The sequence below is a fragment of the Tasmannia lanceolata genome, unplaced genomic scaffold (genome assembly GCF_043159265.1).
Source record: "Tasmannia lanceolata isolate RefF3 unplaced genomic scaffold, GAP_Taslan_0.1 ptg000011l, whole genome shotgun sequence".
In the NCBI taxonomy this organism is placed as follows: domain Eukaryota; kingdom Viridiplantae; phylum Streptophyta; class Magnoliopsida; order Canellales; family Winteraceae; genus Tasmannia; species Tasmannia lanceolata.
In genome coordinates this window covers 24,809,553-24,828,435 of record NW_027518688.1, presented here as the reverse complement: position 1 = coordinate 24,828,435, position 18,883 = coordinate 24,809,553, and the positions used below count along the sequence as shown (strand labels likewise).

Sequence of the window (18,883 nt, the reverse complement as noted above, 5' to 3'; positions counted from 1 at the left end):
TCCTAAATTAATTATCCCCCTAAGTTACTTGGACAACCCTTCCTTATGAATTTAACTTGTTTTTTACAAGAAAAATGAGTGATCTATAAGAATTGTTTAAGTAAAAATTAAGGATAAATTCGTGCTCTTTTAGTTGTCTGGGACAACCCCTTTCTGCAAAAGACACTAATTGAACAACCCCCGAACAGGATAAATCACTCCCCTTCTGCTACACTATATATACACTATCTCACAAACTACGCTTGTGTGCTAGGCAAACCTCGACGGATTTTTCTGAAATTTTGCAAGGACCTTGGTGGGACCCTAACCTACCTTGGGGCGAAATTTGGGGTCCTAAAGCATTGGTTTGATAGGGTTTTACTCAATCATGAAGGTTTAGGGTACGGTCAAAATGGGGTGTCTACAACTACTCTTTTAACACTACAAGGGGGTGGCCCGGGGAAGAAAAGTTGGGTGATTATGATTTAAAGCTTGAAACAGGACGAAACAAGAGGACGGCAAAATCGGTGGGCCCAAGATCCATTTCGATCCTGCTGCTTTCTACGCCCAACAACCGCCACATAATCTTCCTTTTCACATTATCATTCCTCAACTTTTGCATCTTAATCCTAAGATAGCTTTTGTTTCGTACAAAAAAACAGATTTATACATCTTTGTAAAGAAATAGTATACGAGTCAAACTAGAAACACTTAGTAAGGAGGCTCGTCGAAATAATACTTTAAGGGCGTGTTTGGTTCGCTGGGAGAGTAGTGGAAGTAGTAGTCAAGTGGGAGGTGACAAGGATGGGAGGTGTGTAGAGTTGTCTAGAGGATAATAGGGGAAACGTGGTAGTGTTTGGTTGGGCGTCAAACATGTGGAAACTGTAGGGGTGTCATTACCAAAATAGATGGTAGAAGAGAGAGAAAGGGAAGAGAGAGAGAGAAATGTAATGATTTCACAAGACAAGACAGATTCCACTCTTCTCCCTTTAAAATCCACCATAATGGAGGTTTTACATTGGAAGATTAGTAGAGGGGACAATCACGCCATATAGGTGCCACCTAGGGAAAAGGCTAATGATGATGTCTCCTCAATGACTTGAAGTCAAATAGAATTTGAGCTCAAATTTGACAACCAAACAACCTTTGGCATTCCATATCCCGGAAAATGCCCAGCCGTCTTCCATTATTTTTGCAACCAAACAGGGCCAAGGGTTTTTGGCTTGACTCGTATACCATCTCCTTACTAATTAGGTCTTATAGATCAGTTTTTTTGTACGGAGCAGAATCTACCGTAGGATTAAGATTCAAAGGTTGAGAAATGATAATGTGAAAAGGAAGATGCCGTGGCAGTTGCTGGGCATGGAAAGGCAGAATCTATCGGCATGGCTCTTGGTCCCGTCGATCTTGTCTGTCCCCTTGTTTCAATCTCCTTAAGTTGGGATTTGCTAGCGACTTATGCATAAAGGAATTTCACGGCTGGCTTTTGGATGAGAGATCAGCCACACAGGCTCCACTTTTGAGCGGATTTTGTCTTATTCATTTAATTTATGAGAGGTGCCCTTATGCAAAAGTCCCCAGCAAATCCCCCTAAAAGTATATAGGGATTTGCTAGGCAATTTGGTAGAAAGACATTTCGCGGCTGGCTTTTGCATGTGAGAACAGACAGACAAGTTGACTTTGGGGCAGATTTTGTCTTATTCATTAAATTCATCTGAGGTGGCTGTTCTCACATGCAATAGCTAGCCGTGAAACGGCTTTCCTCGAAATTGCCTAGCAAATCCCTAGTATTTAATATAAGACTGTTTCCATGACAACTGCATGAGGAGGATAAGTGTACGTATCAACATCTTTTGGCCATATGGCCCATGATTACCCATGCAAATGAATAGCTTTGAAACTTTGCGCTCTCGTTTCAGCCCCCGGTAGATGAATGCACGCGACAGCTACCATATACATGTTTTCGCAAACATCAAACCATCCTATAAAAGATTAAAAGGGAGAGTTTGGCCACCCTTGTCTTTGTCCCTAACAACACTCATTTTGGTCTCTTTCCTTCTTAATTTCTGAGATTTTGTCCTTCAAGGAGTGTCGTGTTTTTACAGAAATGGCAGTGAAAGTGTATGGCCCTGTTAGAGCAGCTTGCCCTCAGAGGGTAATGGCTTGCCTCTTTGAGAAAGATGTAGAGTTTGAAGTGGTAGAGGTGGATTTGGTGAATGGGGAGCAAAAGAGAACAGAGTTTCTTACTATACAGGTGATTAATCTTTAGTTGGAGTTGTATCTTGACGCGATCTGAATCGTCCGATGATCGATCCGTGATCTGGGTCATCCCGATACTGTCTAAAAATCACACATTGAGAGGGTGCTCATATCATTTCTGCCCCCTTAGCAAATAGTTCACAATATGGCCACCCAATGATCCATTTGACCATTAGATGGCCCCACAGTCGATGTCCAAACACAAAAGAAGGACCCACATGGCCCTAACCTACAAAATTAGGCACCATAATCTATGCTCCTAGAAGGGGACATGACAAATCTCCCCCTCTTGAATTGCTTGCCCTCGAGCAATGCAAGTGTGGCTGATAATATAGAATGTTCTCCCTTTCCCATGTGGCATCCTCCGTCGGTAAATTCTACCACTTCACCAAGTATTCCGTGATGGTGCGGCTCCTCAACCTTCTTTGTCGCATGTCAAGAATGGCTTCGGGGTTGAGTACGACCTTTCCCTCATCATCAAGAGGGGGCAGAGTAAGAGAGGGGTGAATGTTCTGCCCAATGGCACCCTTCAAACATGACACATGGAAGACGGGGTGGATTCGACTACCCTCTGGAAGATCCAAACGATACGCTACACTACCCACCTTAGAAGCCACCTGATACGGACCATAGAAGCGGGGTTGAAGCTTATGAGCCCCCTTCTTCTTCAATGAGGATTGTCTATGCGGCTGCAATCGTAGATACACCATATCCCCCACCTGAAATGAACGGTCGGATCTCTTCCGATCAGCATACACTTTGTACCGATCTTGTGCAAGCTGCATGTGTTGCTTTAGTTCTTTGAGAAGGTCTTGGTGGTGTGAACCGATTCCTTGGCTGCGGGCACCCTCGTCTCAGGAAGTGCTATGTCAACAAACTTAGGGGCATCGTAACCATAGAGGGCACGAAAGGGTGTCATGTCGATTGACATGTGGTGGGTGGTGTTGTAGCAATACTCACCCATGTATAACCATCGTGGCCAAGATGATTGTTGATCTTGTACGTATGAGCGTAAGTAGCCCTCAATCCACTTGTTCGTAACCTCAGACTGCCCATCGGTTTGGGGGTGGTAGCTAGTGCTCGGGGTCAATGAGGTGCCCGTCAATCGAAATAACTCTTGCCAAAAGGCGCTCATGAAGCGGCTGTCCCGATCACTCACAATGGTGCTTGGAAGCCCATGCAAGCGAAAAATCTCCTTGTAAAACAACTCAGCAACTTGGGGAGCCTTGTAGTCTGCCGGAAGGGAAAGGAAGTGGGCGTATTTGGTGAGGCGGTCGATGATGGTCAAGATGCAATCCTCCCCCGCCCCCCGATCTTGGTAATCCGGTGATGAAGTCCATGGATATGCCATCCCATTTCTTGTCGGGAATAGGTAGAGGTTGGAGCAACCCTGCAGAAAATATTGTCTCATGCTTCATACGTTGACAAATTGAACACCCACGGATGTGCTCCCAAACATCTCTCTTTAAGTGCTTCCAAGAGAACCTCTCCCTAACCTGGCGGTAAGTCTTATAGAAGCCCTGATGACCAGACATTGGAGAGTCATGATACGCATTGAGAACCTTCTTCTTCAATGCAATGGATGGAGGGACATAGATGCGTCCCTTACGTAGGACAATGTCATTATGCACATGGTACTCTTGTTGGAGCTCAGGGCCACATGACTTATCCATGACCGAACTGCATAAGGGATCTTTGGTATAGGCAGCCACTAAATCATCACGCCATGGGAGATCCACAACTGAAACGGCTGCCACCTTTGCCCGTCTAGAGAGGGCGTCTGCCACTGTGTTATACTTCCCCTTCTTATACTCTATCTCAAAGTCAAAGGCCTGAATGCGACTCACCCACCGTTGTTGTCTATCATTCAACTCATGCTAAGATAAGAAGAGGCGGAGGCTATGGTGGTCTGGTCTGTCCTCACAACAAACTTTCCGCAAATGAGGTATTGTCGGAACTTCGACAAGGCATGCATCAAAGCAAGCATCTCCTTATCATACACTGAGAGATGCAACTCTGAACCCTTGAGCTTTCTGCTCTCGAAGGCAATGGGATGACCCCCTGCATTAGCATAGCCCCTATGCCCACACCAGATGCGTTGCATTCAACAACGAAGGGTTGGCTGAAATCTGGAAGGACGAGAATTGGGCATGAACACATAGTCTTCTTGAGACCCTCAAAAGCCTCTTGAGCTAAGTCGGTCCAGGTAAAGGCATTCTTTTTAGTCAGCTCGGTCAATGGGGCAGCCAACTGAGAGAATCCACTAACAAACCTCCTGTAATAACTACACAACCCTAGGAACCCTCGTAACTGTGTGAGTGTAGAGGGAGTCGGCCACTCTTGAATGGACTGAATCTTCTGTGTATCTACACGCACCCCTTCCGCGCTAATGGCATGTCCCAAGTAGAGTAGCTCGGTCAATCCAAACTCACACTTGCTTGCCTTGGCTCTGAAGGTGTGACTTAGGAGAAGAAGTAACACCACCTCAAGATGCTGCTGGTGATCCTCGCGAGTTCAGCTGTAGATGAGTATATCGTCGAAGAATACCAAGACAAACTTCCTCAAGTGGGAGCGAAAGATGTCATTCATTGTCGCTTGAAATGTAGCAGGGGCATTGGTTAACCCAAATGGCATCACCATGAACTCATAGTGTCCATAATGGCATCGGAAGGAGGTCTTGGAAACATCCTCAGGCCTCATTCGAATTTGGTGATAACCAGAGCGAAGGTCAATCTTGGAGAACCATTGAGCACCTTGAAGTTCATCTAGTAACTCATCAATCCTGGGAATGGGGTATCGATTCTTGATCGATCTTTGGTTTAGCCCTCGATAGTCAATACACATACGCATGGTTCCATCCCTCTTCTTGACGAGCACTACAGGGGACGCAAAGGGGCTTGTCCTAGGTCGGATGTGCCCCATATCAAGCAGTTCATGTATGGCCTTCTCTATCTCCTCCTTGTAAATTCGAGGATGGCGACAGGGCGGAACCATGATGGGCGAGGTCCCATGCTCCAACTCGATGACATGTTGATGGCCACGATCCGGCGGAAGCCCATAGGGAAGCTCCCCGAAAACTGCACTATACCGGTCTAGGATGTCCTGTACATCTTCTGGATGGACCGTGGTAGGCTTGGCAAGCTGGGGCATCCCTTGGATGGCAAAACACTCAGCTGCCCAAGTGACTTGATCCCTCCTCATTACTCTCTCCAACTGATCTGCTGATATAGATTGGGTGGATCCTGCGGGAAGCCCTTGCAAGATCACCTCTTGATCCCCTGCCATGAAACGGATGGCATGCTTTTGAAGCTTTGCATGAACTCCCCCACAGAGTACAGCCATTGCACGCCTAGGACCATATGAGCAGCTGATATAGAGATGACATAGAAATCATCCTGCAAGGTATGGCCTTGGATGGCCACTGACAGTTTCCTCACCACTTGAGTGCAACACATGATGGAACCATTGGCAACGAAGACATCAAATCCGGCAAAGCTTTCAACTGGCAACTATAATATTGTGACCACAGACTGATCAATGAAGTTGTGCGTAGCTCCGGTGTCAATCAAGATCACCAAGTGGTGCCCCTCAATCCTTCCCTTAACCCTGAAGGCATGAAAGTTGGGTACCCCTGAAAGTGATGCAAGAGAGGGATGCAACCTTATATTGTTGCTTTCCCCCTCAACAAATGGGACTTGTTGTTGCTGCAACTCGGTGTCGTCTTCCTTGACTTCATCCCTGTCATTGCCATCAATAATATCAGTCCCACTCTCTGGATGAACCTCCACAATCTGAAATTGGGAGCACTTGTGACCAGGCTCCCATGGTCCCCTACATTTGAAACACACCCTCATCTGCCTCATTATTGTCCTCGACATATCTTCAATAGGGACAACACCCTTGCTTGGAGAATTAGTGCTTGGTGGCCCGAGTTGTTGTTGAGGGTAGGGAGGTCGGTGACCTGTTGGATTCAAGCCAAAGTTGCGTCCTTGTTCAAAGGAGGAAGGGGGCCTAATCGGATTGGGTCGGTTGGGGGTGGTGAATGAGGCAGAAGCCTCCATGGTCAACGCCTTGGCCATGGCAGACTCTAAGTTAAGGGGATCAAAAGCGGACACCCAGCCCCGTAGAGGCTCCTTCAAGCCTTGAACAAACATGTAGGACAGCCGGATAGCACTCACTCCATCAACCATAAGGGACAATTGTCGAAACTCATCAACATAGGCACGTAGTTTGGCTGTTTGCCTAAGGTCAGCAAGCTCCCTAAAATGCTGCTCTGTAGGGACTTGATCAAACATTTGCAAGAGTCTTCTGCTGAAATCGGCAAAGTGTGTCGCTTGGTCGGGATCCAAGGTCCTTCTCCATTGGTGCCACCAATCATGTGCTGCAACATCTAAGTGTAGGATGGCGTAACGGACCTTGTCTGCCTCAAGCATCTCATTCACCTCGAAGAAGACCTCCAACTTTTGCATCCATGTGCGGGCTGCTATTCCTGGGGTACCATCGTAATGGGGCATAGGAACACGGTTAAATCTGTCTGTGGCAGTCCTTAGCTCGATTCCGGCTCGTGGGATGATGTTCTTGGCTCTCCATGTGCAAAAGTCCCTGAAAGACATCAGGTCCCTGAACTCTTGGCGAGTGGACATGTAATCAGCCATGAGAGTTTCAGCCTCTTCTTGCAACTCAGTCAAGCCTCCTCCTCGACCCACCATCAGTATCCCGGTGCGATCAACTCCTTCGCTAGGCCCAACAAACAAACGCTCGACGACATCACCTCTAGGCCCAATGGCCAAACGCTCGACAGCGTCCACAATGGCCCTTTCCATTCTGAACAAAGGTGCATCAAGGGCGGTGACCAGTCTCCTCACCAACCTGTCCTCAGTACCATCGTCATCCGTTTCTTCCCTTCGAGGTTCCATGGAGACCTTGGGGACCCCGTAGGTGTCAACAACCCTCTCGGCTTAGTTCCGGATTAGTTCTCGGTGCTTGGCCCTCAATTCTCTTTTGCTCATGGGCAGCACCCTCCTCCCAACTCTCTAGAAGACTCGGAGTGCAAGGGCTTGACAATGGGAAATGTCCACATACGCCACGCTATGCTTGGAGATTAAACAAACAATTGGCGAGCATTTTCTTTTTTTCCTAAGGTGATTGCCCTGCTACTCTTTCCTCCACACAATGATAAGCTCGGTGAATCAAACTCGTCTAGCACATCCAACTCCCAATATCAAGGAGATTCCAACAAGGCAGACTACTAATGCCAAACACTTGGGAGGCGTCTTTGGGAAGGACATCTCCACCACCCATAGCTGGCCAAGAGGAGCTTTGATACCACTGGAGTGACCCAAACTTACTGTAATTCTATGGCCCTTTTCACCCCCATTGTTAACTACAATTAGGGGATGCACATTCACACACACATTTAAACAAACACCTTAAGTGCACCAACTCATAGGGGACTGTTTTGCAATTCTTTTTCTGTCAAACACCAATAATGGCTTTACAAAAGAGAATAGAGCTATGCTCTCATAATATGGAAGATTAGGAAGTTTCCAATCACCAATAACAAACTAAAAAACAAAAAAAACAACATTTGGTATTGGAATGGAGGTTGAAGATGGGAAGCTTGGTTGGGCATTCTCTTCAATGGCTGTGAAAGATGGAGATCTCCAAGGGCACACTACCTGTTGGAAGGAGGAGGAAAGATAGATGGGGTGCCCACTGCACCGGCCAGTTGGAAGACTCACTGCCTTCAAAACTGGTTGGCTTCACTAGCCAAGGAGGGAAACTTGTATTTGTTAAATCTTTCTTCGTTCTTTTCTCATTCTACATTCCACATTTAAACACCAAAGAGTTGGGTGCCAATACCAATTCTGTTTAAGGCAAAATCAGCCCCAAAATGCCCATCTCATAGCCTCCTTTAAAGGCCTTCCCCAATTCCATCGTTGAGAGCATATAAAGAGTGAGAGGGTGCTCATATCATTTCTGCCCCCTTAGCAAATAGTTCACAATATGGCCACCCATTTGACCATTTCTGCCCCCTTAGTAAGGAGGCTCGTCGAAATAATACTTTAAGGGCGTGTTTGGTTTGTTGGGAGAGTAGTGGAAGTAGGAGTCAAGTGGGAGGTGACAAGGATGGGAGGTGTGTAGAGTTGTCTAGAGGATAATAGGGGAAAAGTGGTAGTGTTTGGTTGGGTGTCAAACATGTGGAAAATGTAGGGGTGTCATTACCAAAATAGATGGTAGAAGAGAGAGAAAGGGAAGAGAGAGAGAGAAATGTAATGATTCCACAAGACAAGACAGATTCCACTCTTCTCCCTTTAAAATCCACCAGAATGGAGGTTTTACATTGGAAGATTAGTAGAGGGGACAATCACGCCATATAGGTGCCACCTAGGGAAAAGGCTAATGATGATGTCTCCTCAATGACTTGAAGTCAAATAGAATTTAAGCTCAAATTTGACAACCAAACAACATTTGGCATTCCATATCCCGAAAAATGCCCAGCTATCTTCCATTTGTTTTGCAACCAAACAGGGCCAAGGGTTTTTGGTTTGACTCGTATACTATCTCCTTACTAATTAGGTCTTATAGATCGGTTTCTTTTGTACGGAGCAGAATCTACCGTAGGATTAAGATTCAAAGGTTGAGAAATGATAATGTGAAAAGGAAGATGCCGTGGCAGTTGTTGGGCATGGAAAGGCAGGATCGGCATGGATCTTGGTCCCGTCGATCTTGTCTGTCCCCTTGTTTCAATCTCCTTAAGTTGGGATTTGCTAGCGACTTATGCATAAAGGAATTTCACGGCTGGCTTTTGCATGAGAGACCAGCCACACAGGCTCACTTTTGAGCAGATTTTGTTTTATTCATTTAATTTATGAGAGGTGCCTTTATGCAAAAGTCCCCAGCAAATCCCCCTAAAAGTACATAGGGATTTGCTAGGCAATTTGGTTGAAAGACATTTCGCGGCTGGCTTTTGCATGTGAGAACAGCCAGACAAGTTGACTTTCGGGCAGATTTTGTCTTATTCATTAAATTCATCTGAGGTGGCTGTTCTCACATGCAATAGCCAGCCGTGAAACGGCTTTCCTCGAAATTGCCTAGCAAATCCCTAGTATTTAATATAAGACTGTTTCCATGACAACTGCATGAGGAGGATAAGTGTACGTACATCTTTTGGCCACATGGCCCATGATTACCCATACAAATGCATAGCTTTGAAACTTTGAGCTCTGGTTTCAGCCCCCGGTAGATGAATGCACGCGACAGCTACCATATATACACATGTTGTTTTCGCAAACATCAAACCATCCTATAAAAGGGAGAGTTTGGCAACCCTTGTCTTTGTCCCTAACAACACTCATTTTGGTCTCTTTCCTTCTTAATTTCTGAGTTTTTGTCCTTCAAGGAGTGTCGTTTTTCCACCGAAATGGCAGTGAAAGTGTATGGCCCTGTTAGAGCAGCTTGCCCTCAGAGGGTAATGGCTTGCCTCTTTGAGAAAGATGTAGAGTTTGAAGTGGTAGAGGTGGATTTGGTGAATGGGGAGCAAAAGAGACCAGAGTTTCTTACTATACAGGTGATTAATCTTTAGTTGGAGTTGTATCTTGACGCGATCGATCTGAAGCGTCCGATGATCGATCCGTGATCTGGGTCATCCCGATACGGTCTAAAAATCACACATTGATTGGTGTGATTTTTTTACCGTAGGCAATCCACAAGAGCCAACTAGGTGGATGGTCTGGATCATCGAATATTTTGATAAGTGTCATTTTTGTTCATCATGACAATCTATCACCTTGTTACTTAATTCTCTTTCAAAAAAATCTGATTTTTTTTATTTGGATAATTTTGCAGCCGTTCGGACAAGTTCCTGTCGTGGAGGATGGAAAATTCAGGCTTTTCGGTAATTACTTATTTTTTATTTTGTTTTTAGCTTTTTTTTCTTTCTACTAAGTAGTTGAATATGGAACATATGTGAGAAGATCAGTAATTTGGTCACATAGGGCACGTTTGAATGCCGAGAAGATTTTGATTTGGAATTCTCACGTTTGCAGCCCTTTTTGAGTTGACATTTGGATCCCAATCAAATCCTTGAATTTCCAATTCAGCGACTGACAGTGAAAAAAATCAGATTTCGAAATAAACTGTAGAAATAAGAAATTGGAAATCCACAGATCTAGCAGTTTCCTTCATCCTCTTGGCTCCTCAACCTCTCCCCTGCAGCAGGAAGTACCCCCTTCCCTCTCTGTCTCCCTCAACATGAGCTGGCAGATCTATTCATTTTGTACTGAAAACTCAATTCCAAATCCAAATACAAAATCTAAGGTATCCAAACGGGCCCATATTTCCATGCTAACTATAGCCATGTGGAAAAGGGGCCTATATGGCTCATGGATCACTAATAGTATTTTCTTGGTCATTTGAGTCCTTTTTTCCCCTTATCTACTAGTGGATCTCGAGGTAGTGATGACAATTTTCATTCTTAAATGTATAGTCTTTCTTTTCATTTAATAAACCAGTAGGGGTCCCTGCTAAATCCTAGCTTACCTCAAAAAAATAAATGATTCAAATTTTCCAAATAAATTACTTATTATCATTTTAGAGCTATTTGCCGTTATTATAAATGTAATTAAATTATGATAATTATATTACCAGTGTTCGTGCTTTAATGGGAAAAGACATGAGACTTATTCCAAAAATATTGTAATTAGCATGGGAATAACTATATCACTTTGTTTCTTCAAGAATTTAGCAATTCAAACTTTACTATATTACTATATCCACACTCATTTAGATTATATGCAGATTAAACTTTAATTTTTGTAGAGATCCTAGTTTAAGCTTATCGTGGATTTCTAGTCCTTTTCATTTTAGTATCTAATAGTCTATACCAATTTTATGTGAAAAAAATTAAAAAAAAGCTTATCTAAGCTTGTCTAAGCTATAGCTCAAAAACACATGTGGCCTCACATTTTTTTAGGGATCCAAAGCATTTACTTGGAAGGCCCTTCCATGGATAGGGTGTGTGCCAAAAATCAGCCCTATAGGATCATCCTAACCCAATCAAAGGTGGAGTGGAAAATGGACAGACACTTTCTGCCCATTTTTTCCCTCAACAGATGGCAGGGTTAGGATGATCCTATATGGCTGATTTTTTGTACACACCCTATCCATAGAAGGGCCTCCCAAATGAATGCTTTGGATCCCCAAAAAATGTGGAGCCGGAGCTATAGCTTAGATAAGCTTATCTAAGCTATAACTTAGGAACACTTTCCTAAAAAAAAACTTATTTACCATTTTTAAAATTTTTAGAAAATATATTTTAAATAGTTAAATTCAGAATAAATTGAAATCACCATTGAGATTTGTTTTAATGATATTAATTATTGATTTGTCTGGCTCTTTATTTTCTTTTGTGTGCATGTGTGCGTTGATGAACTCGAAATTCTCAGAGTCCAGGGCAATTATTAGATACTATGCAGCTAAGTATCCAAACCAGGGGACAAACCTACTGGGGATCACTCTAGAGGATCGCGCTTTGGTGGATCAATGGCTGGAAGTGGAAGCCCACAACTTCAATGAATTGGTGTACACCATTGTGCTCCAATTGCTCGTCCTCCCAAGAATGGGCGAGGGAGGGGACATGCACTTGGTCCGATGCTGCGAGCAAAAGCTTGGGAATGTGTTCGATGTTTACGAGCAACGACTAGGAGAAACCAAGTATTTGGCTGGAGACTTCTTCACCCTGGCCGATTTAAGCCACCTTCCTGCCATTAGTTTCTTGACAACCGAGGCCGGAATGGGTCATCTAGTGAGGGAGAGGGAAAATATGAATGCCTGGTGGGAGGACATTTCTAACAGACCTGCTTGGAAGAAAGTGATGAAGCTAATGACATAATTTAAGGGTTTAAGCTTGTTTTAACTTCTATGTAGTTTGTGGGGTTAGTAATCCAAGTGATAAGTGTTTTTGCTTCAAGTGAAGGTAAAATAAATGGGATCTCTTGTTATAAATGTAATATTATCTTATAATGTATTGTACTTACAATTGATGAAAAGGAAGTCACCCAAGTATGGGAATGTAATCTTGTGGTAGACAGCTTGGCTAATTATGCCTGCGACACTAGCACAAACTCAGCTTTTTGGGATTGGGCCAGCCTTCCAGAGGATTCAAGAAGAGGAACTAGATGTGGCTGTATTCCCTATAAATGTAATAAGTAATGTTGCTTTCTTTTTCGGGTAAGGGGTTTTCTGTTCTATTTCCATCGTATTATGGGTAGGGGTGTAAATGGATATTCAAAAATTCGATTACCGTCCACATTCAAATCCGTTTAAAGCGAATATTATCTGAATCCGTTTCAAGCGGATATTATCCGAGTCCGTTTATGACATATCCGGCTCTTAGCGGATGCGAATCTGGTAAATGGTATATTCGATCCGTTTAACATCTGAATCCGAGAAGGCTAGAAGTACATCCTTTTTATTTATTATTAATAATATCATTAATATTTTTTTTTAGTAATGGCACACTATCTTTTATTTCTAAAAGAAAAGTGAATTTTCTTTTTTGAAAAACAAAACAAAAACAAAAAAAGTGTTTTGGGTTGGAAATGGAGTAATCTCTCATTTTAAGGGCATTCTTGGAGTTTAACATGGCTTCTTTATGAAGCAACAGATGTGGGTTGTAAGATGAAAGAGACAAATGGATGATGGTGATTGAAAGAAGATGGCATAGCTTCCAGAGAATTCTAAAGCAAAAGGGCCATCAAGGTGATTGATGATAAATGGACGACTCGGATCAATTTTCATTCGAGGAGTAAGAAAGAGAAGAAAGATAAAGTGCTGCAGTAAAATGTTCATTTGGGCACAAAAATCAGTTTTGTAAGATTGAGACATGTAAACCCACTAATTTCTTATTGGGAATCAAGGCCTTACTACGAGTGTTTGAATCAAACAATCAAAACAACCCACAAATATGCGAGAATGCAGGGAAAATAAATCACCCACAAATAGACAATGGAAAATCAGAACGCTAGAAAGATAATAAGAGCAGCACAAACCAAACCATAGCACCAAATTTAGTGTGAAGAAAAAAAAAAACTACAGGACAAATCCAAGATAGGGATCCGTTAAGACAACATAATATTGTACCATTTTTCCTCTCCTCAAGTTCTTTGCTCAAAACTTTAGGTTTACCAAAAATATAAAGAGGCCACATAAAAATACTGAAATACAAGATTACCTCACAAATCACTTTTCTTCTCCCATGAAACTTCAAAATAAGATTTCCAGTGAGTTGGAGATGATCTCGTTAGTAGCCATGACGATTGCGGCTTTCTGACAAAAACCTTGAGATTTGATATAAAAAGACCAAAACAATAGCTTTCCCACTAAGAATAGGATTGTTATAGGGAAATGTTATATGCACTACTGTATAATGATGAGGGCACTCCTCACTTTATTAAAAGTACTATATGGCCCGCACGATAGGATATTAAAAGTACTATATGGCCCGCACCATAGGATGATCCAAACCGTCGATTAGATGGGCCACAGCCTAAATAGGTCATTTTATTAAAAGTACGATATGGCCCGTTTTAATTAAGTGATCTCAGCCCGATTCGAGTAAGTTTTGGCCCGATTTATATAAAAGGGGTTTTAGGGCTTATCTTTGGTTTCTTTGTTCTTTAAGAAGAGGGTTGAGATCAAAAAGGGAAAAACGGTGTATTAGGGTTGTTTCTTGGGGTTTTGGTGAGAGATACTAATCTTCTCTTGTTAACCCGAACGGGTGTGGCTCTTTGGCTTAAAGTCATGGGTATGCTCCCTAGTGACAAGAGTTCGAATACCCTGTAGTAAACCCGATGCCCATGGTTTATGGGTGATTGCGTGCATCCATAGGGATTAGTCTCGCCCTAAAATGGGGTGGGGATACCTTATGTCATAAAAAAATACATTTTCTCTTGTAATCTCCTATTTCTATAGTGGATTTTCCCGTTGCATCTGTTGTGAATGTACGCTTTGCTGAACCACGTAAGGGGTTTTCACAACAGCTCCAATAATTGAGATTAGGGCGAAAGTAGATACAATAGCCCACAGTTGAATATCAATCATCAGGGCAATCGACCCAATCAGCATCAATGAAAACTTGGAAGATTATTGGTAAAGGATGATCTAAGAAAAATATCATTAGTCATGGTGTCTTTCAAGTAGTGCAAAATTCTTTTTGACTGTTACCCAATGTTCTCTTGTGGGTGTGTGCATGAATTTTCTCACCTTGCCTATGATATAGTAGAGCCCTAACAATTCCTCTATTTGGATAAGGGCCTTGCAATGATCACTTATTAGTTGTTACTATTGTCAAAAGACAGTACACAGGGCAATGGCTGCTTTGGGAGAAAGGCTGCTTGGGGATCATTTATAAGGCTTAATTGAGGATTTGTTGAGAGAATGGGATGTGGTCCTTCACAATTATCTATTTAGGGAAGTGACATCCCTCTAGTCTTGTTTTGATAATGGCATTCTTCACTTAACTAAAGACTTTTCCGATCATGTCGATTGTCGATTATTTGGAATCCAGGTTGAGCTTTTACCTTTAAATAGGGTTGGGTTCGGGTTGATTCCAATTCATTTTTTACCAAAAAACTCAAACTGGCCCGACCCAAGTTGCACCCCTATAATTCTGATTGTTTGTTAACAGTTTTTTTTAGAAATTGTAACAGCCTTGAACAACTCATCAGAAAAGTCCTAGTAGAGACTGTTGAAGTATAAACGATTAAATAACAGCTTTAGCTTTTGGAGAAATTGGTTGTTTCACACATGGGTCTGTTGACCAGTGAGTCAGTGACTAGTTTTTCTTCATGAGGAGAAGATTTTTTTTTTGTTAAATCATGTGACGGGTTTATAGATACAGAATTCATATCTGTTGATGTTTAAAGAAAAGATTTAGAAGAAAAATAGATATTTACAGTCCCACAAACAATTTTATATTGATGGGACCAATTTCTCACTGCCCCCTTCAAAATCACATAACCAAGAGGACAAGTAAAAAATAAAGAATAGAACACTGCCAGAAATGCTGGTAGAAATTCCTTTCTCATTCTAGTTTACTACAACATATAATTACTTATTTTTCTTTGAGAATATTTCCATGTAATGCATATAAGAAGAGGGGTTGCAATCTTCTTCAGAAAATGATGATAATAATGGTGATGATGTTGGTTTTTGCTTCTTACTGTGATCCTGCTTTTGCAAGGCTCGACAGTGTTCTTGAAGGACTCATCATAGATTTTGCATAGGCAATCGTTTGTGAAGTTGTCGTAATCGTTTGCTTCGATCTCATCTAAAATCTGGCCGTACAAAAGCAAGGAAGCCCAAACCTGTAGCAAGAGATGGTCATAAATGTTGTTTTAGTCATTCCATCATATGTGTTCATATTATACAAAAAGCTTGTTTTATTTGCCCTACTTGGTGCTCCCCTTAGATATGTTGAATTGGGGAAGTCTCCGATCCTCCAAGAGTATAATTGGGTTGTAAATTTGAGATCTGATGGGTGTGTGATCAATCTCATAAACAAATGGTACATAAGTTCATAAATAGGATTGAAAACTTGCAGTCTGAGTGGGGGTATTTAGGCTACTGATATTTGCACAACCATGTTTTGATAATTGCACTAACTCGTCTTGTCGTTTATTATTTAAGCAACAGTCAAAAGTTCTTACAGTTCCCAAAAAGCTTTCAGAAGCCAATTAGATAAGAAAAGACAGGCTGAGTTTGTGCAATTATTAAAACATGGTAGTGCCAATATCAGTGGCCTATATGTATGTAGGTATGTATGTGTAAGCTTACATTTCGGGTTTTATGGTATGTATGTATGTTTGTTTGCATCCCTATAATGTCTAGATGGTGAAAAACAACTTTGTTACATTTACATTTACAACTTTGTTACATCCCTGTGGCAGATAAACACTTTTCCGATCATGTCGATTATTTGGAATCCAGGTTGAGCTTTTACCTTTAAATAGGGTTGGGTTCGGGTTGATTCCAATTCATTTTTTACCAAAAAACTCAAACTGGCCCGACCCAAGTTGCACCCCTATAATTCTGATTGTTTGTTAACAGTTTTTTTTAGAAATTGTAACAGCCTTGAACAACTCATCAGAAAAGTCCTAGTAGAGACTGTTGAAGTATAAACGATTAAATAACAGCTTTAGCTTTTGGAGAAATTGGTTGTTTCACACATGGGTCTGTTGACCAGTGAGTCAGTGACTAGTTTTTCTTCATGAGGAGAAGATTTTTTTTTTGTTAAATCATGTGACGGGTTTATAGATACAGAATTCATTTCTGTTGATGTTTAAAGAAAAGATTTAGAAGAAAAATAGATATTTACAGTCCCACAAACAATTTTAGATTGATGGGACCAATTTCTCACTGCCCCCTTCAAAATCACATAACCAAGAGGACAAGTAAAAAATAAAGAATAGAACACTGCCAGAAATGCTGGTAGAAATTCCTTTCTCATTCTAGTTTACTACAACATATAATTACTTATTTTTCTTTGAGAATATTTCCATGTAATGCATATAAGAAGAGGGGTTGCAATCTTCTTCAGAAAATGATGATAATAATGGTGATGATGTTGGTTTTTGCTTCTTACTGTGATCCTGCTTTTGCAAGGCTCGACAGTGTTCTTGAAGGACTCACCATAGATTTTGCATAGGCAAAAGGCAATGCCACTATCTTCTTACCTTTGCTTACATATGCCCTCTTTGTGAAGTTGTCGTAATCGTTTGCTTCGATCTCATCTAAAATCTGGCCGTACAAAAGCAAGGAAGCCCAAACCTGTAGCAAGAGATGGTCATAAATGTTGTTTTAGTCATTCCATCATATGTGTTCATATTATACAAAAAGCTTGTTTTATTTGCCCTACTTGGTGCTCCCCTTAGATATGTTGAATTGGGGAAGTCTCCGATCCTCCAAAAGTATAATTGGGTTGTAAATTTGAGATCTGATGGGTGTGTGATCAATCTCATAAACAAATGGTATATAAGTTCATAAACAGGATTGAAAACTTGCAGTCTGAGTGGGGGTATTTAGGCTACTGATATTTGCACAACCATGTTTTGATAATTGCACTAACTCGTCTTGTCGTTTATTATTTAAGCAACAGTCAAAAGTTCTTCCAGTTCCCAAAAAGCTTTCAGAAGCCAATTAGATAAGAAAAGACAGGCTGAGTTTGTGCAATTATTAAAACATGGTAGTGCCAATATCAGTGGCCTATATGTATGTAGGTATGTATGTATAAGCTTACATTTCGGGTTTTATGGTATGTATGTATGTTTGTTTGCATCCCTATAATGTCTAGATGGTGAAAAACAACTTTGTTACATTTACAACTATAAATGGAATAGATAAATTCAAAAATCTACAATATAATGGGATAGAGGCTTAGAGCATTTGGAAATAGATGATCTAACTATTTTCATGGAGCTAGAAATTGGCAACATGAAGGTGAGGGCGCTTTGGTAATAAATGACTTAAGGTTGCAAGTCTACAATCTAAAGAATTTTGGGTTTATAGGACAGTAAGCTTTATCTGTAAATAAAGACCTTCAGATTTCTAATGGCTTTTGGGGAGTTTTCTTGTGCAGTTTACAGTGTGTTAGTTCCATGAAAAAATAGATCGAGGTGTATTTTGAATTTACCGGCCATCTACTGGCTTTATTAAGCTCTGTTAGTCCTTTCTCTGCTTCCTGGAAGAACATCCTAGCCCTCTTAATTTGGTTCTTCATAAAGCTCCTCCATTTGCCCGTCACCCTCCCCGCGAATATATCATCATCCGAAAGCCCTGCTTGTTCCAGCTCGTCCTGTGGCAGATAAACCCTTCCTCTTCTAGCACTGAACACACAAAAACCCATAAGAAGAATAAAAAGAGATAGTTTTTTATTGAGATAACTAAGTTTTTTGGATGAGACTAGTTCTATGATTAACGATAGTTTTCTATCTTTTGTTCATGTTCCTCGGAGTGCCAACGATCTAGCGGATCAGTTGACTAAATCTGGGGCATTGAGGGTGGGTCCTCTCTCCCCATTGACGTGAATCTATAATATCTTTTTTGCTATGAATATAGTTATCCTTCTTCAAAAAAAAAAGTTTGTTAACTAGCTAGGTGAGCATAAGGACAAATAGAGGTAGAAAGATAGTTCAATGAATTTTCACTTACTCTTCTCCAACATCCCTAAGAATATTGGTGAGCTGATTTGCAATTCCTAATGCCAAGGCAGCATTGTAGACACTTTCTGTTGTTGCCTGTGAATCTGGAGCTATACCCATCACTGGCACACTCATTAAACCAACAGTTCCAGCTACGTAGTAACAATATAGATAGAGCTCATCAAAGTTCATGTATCTTGACTTCACAAGGTCCATCCTCATTCCTTCAATCATGTCTTCGAATGGCTGAAAGAGAAGAAATTTAGAATTGATGAGAAGTCAATTACATTATGGGCATTACAGTTGCGAAGGATGATGGAAAATAATGAAATTAGGACATTTTCCTCTAAGGAATGTAGGGAATATATACTATGAATGAAATGCTCATGAACATTGGGATTCTGATTTTCTAAGATAAGCTAAATGCTGCCTTAATTCAATTTCAT

At 41.5% G+C, this 18,883-nt stretch overlaps 2 protein-coding genes across 2 annotated transcripts; one reads left to right on the top strand and one right to left on the bottom strand.

Moving 5' to 3' along the window:
- Positions 1 to 2,615: 2,615 nt before the first annotated feature.
- On the bottom strand, positions 2,616 to 3,023 carry LOC143886077 (uncharacterized). The gene has a single exon (XM_077390056.1). It carries the CDS (start codon positions 3,021 to 3,023, stop codon positions 2,616 to 2,618), a length of 408 nt encoding a protein of 135 aa, XP_077246171.1.
- A 6,545-nt stretch (positions 3,024 to 9,568) lies between these two features.
- LOC143886758 (glutathione S-transferase F12-like) lies at positions 9,569 to 12,287 on the top strand. Its single transcript, XM_077390871.1, has 3 exons — positions 9,569 to 9,808; positions 10,087 to 10,135; positions 11,685 to 12,287. Exons 1-3 carry the CDS (start codon positions 9,662 to 9,664, stop codon positions 12,128 to 12,130), a joined length of 642 nt encoding a protein of 213 aa, XP_077246986.1. The 5' UTR covers positions 9,569 to 9,661; the 3' UTR covers positions 12,131 to 12,287.
- The last annotated feature ends 6,596 nt before the right edge of the window (positions 12,288 to 18,883 follow it).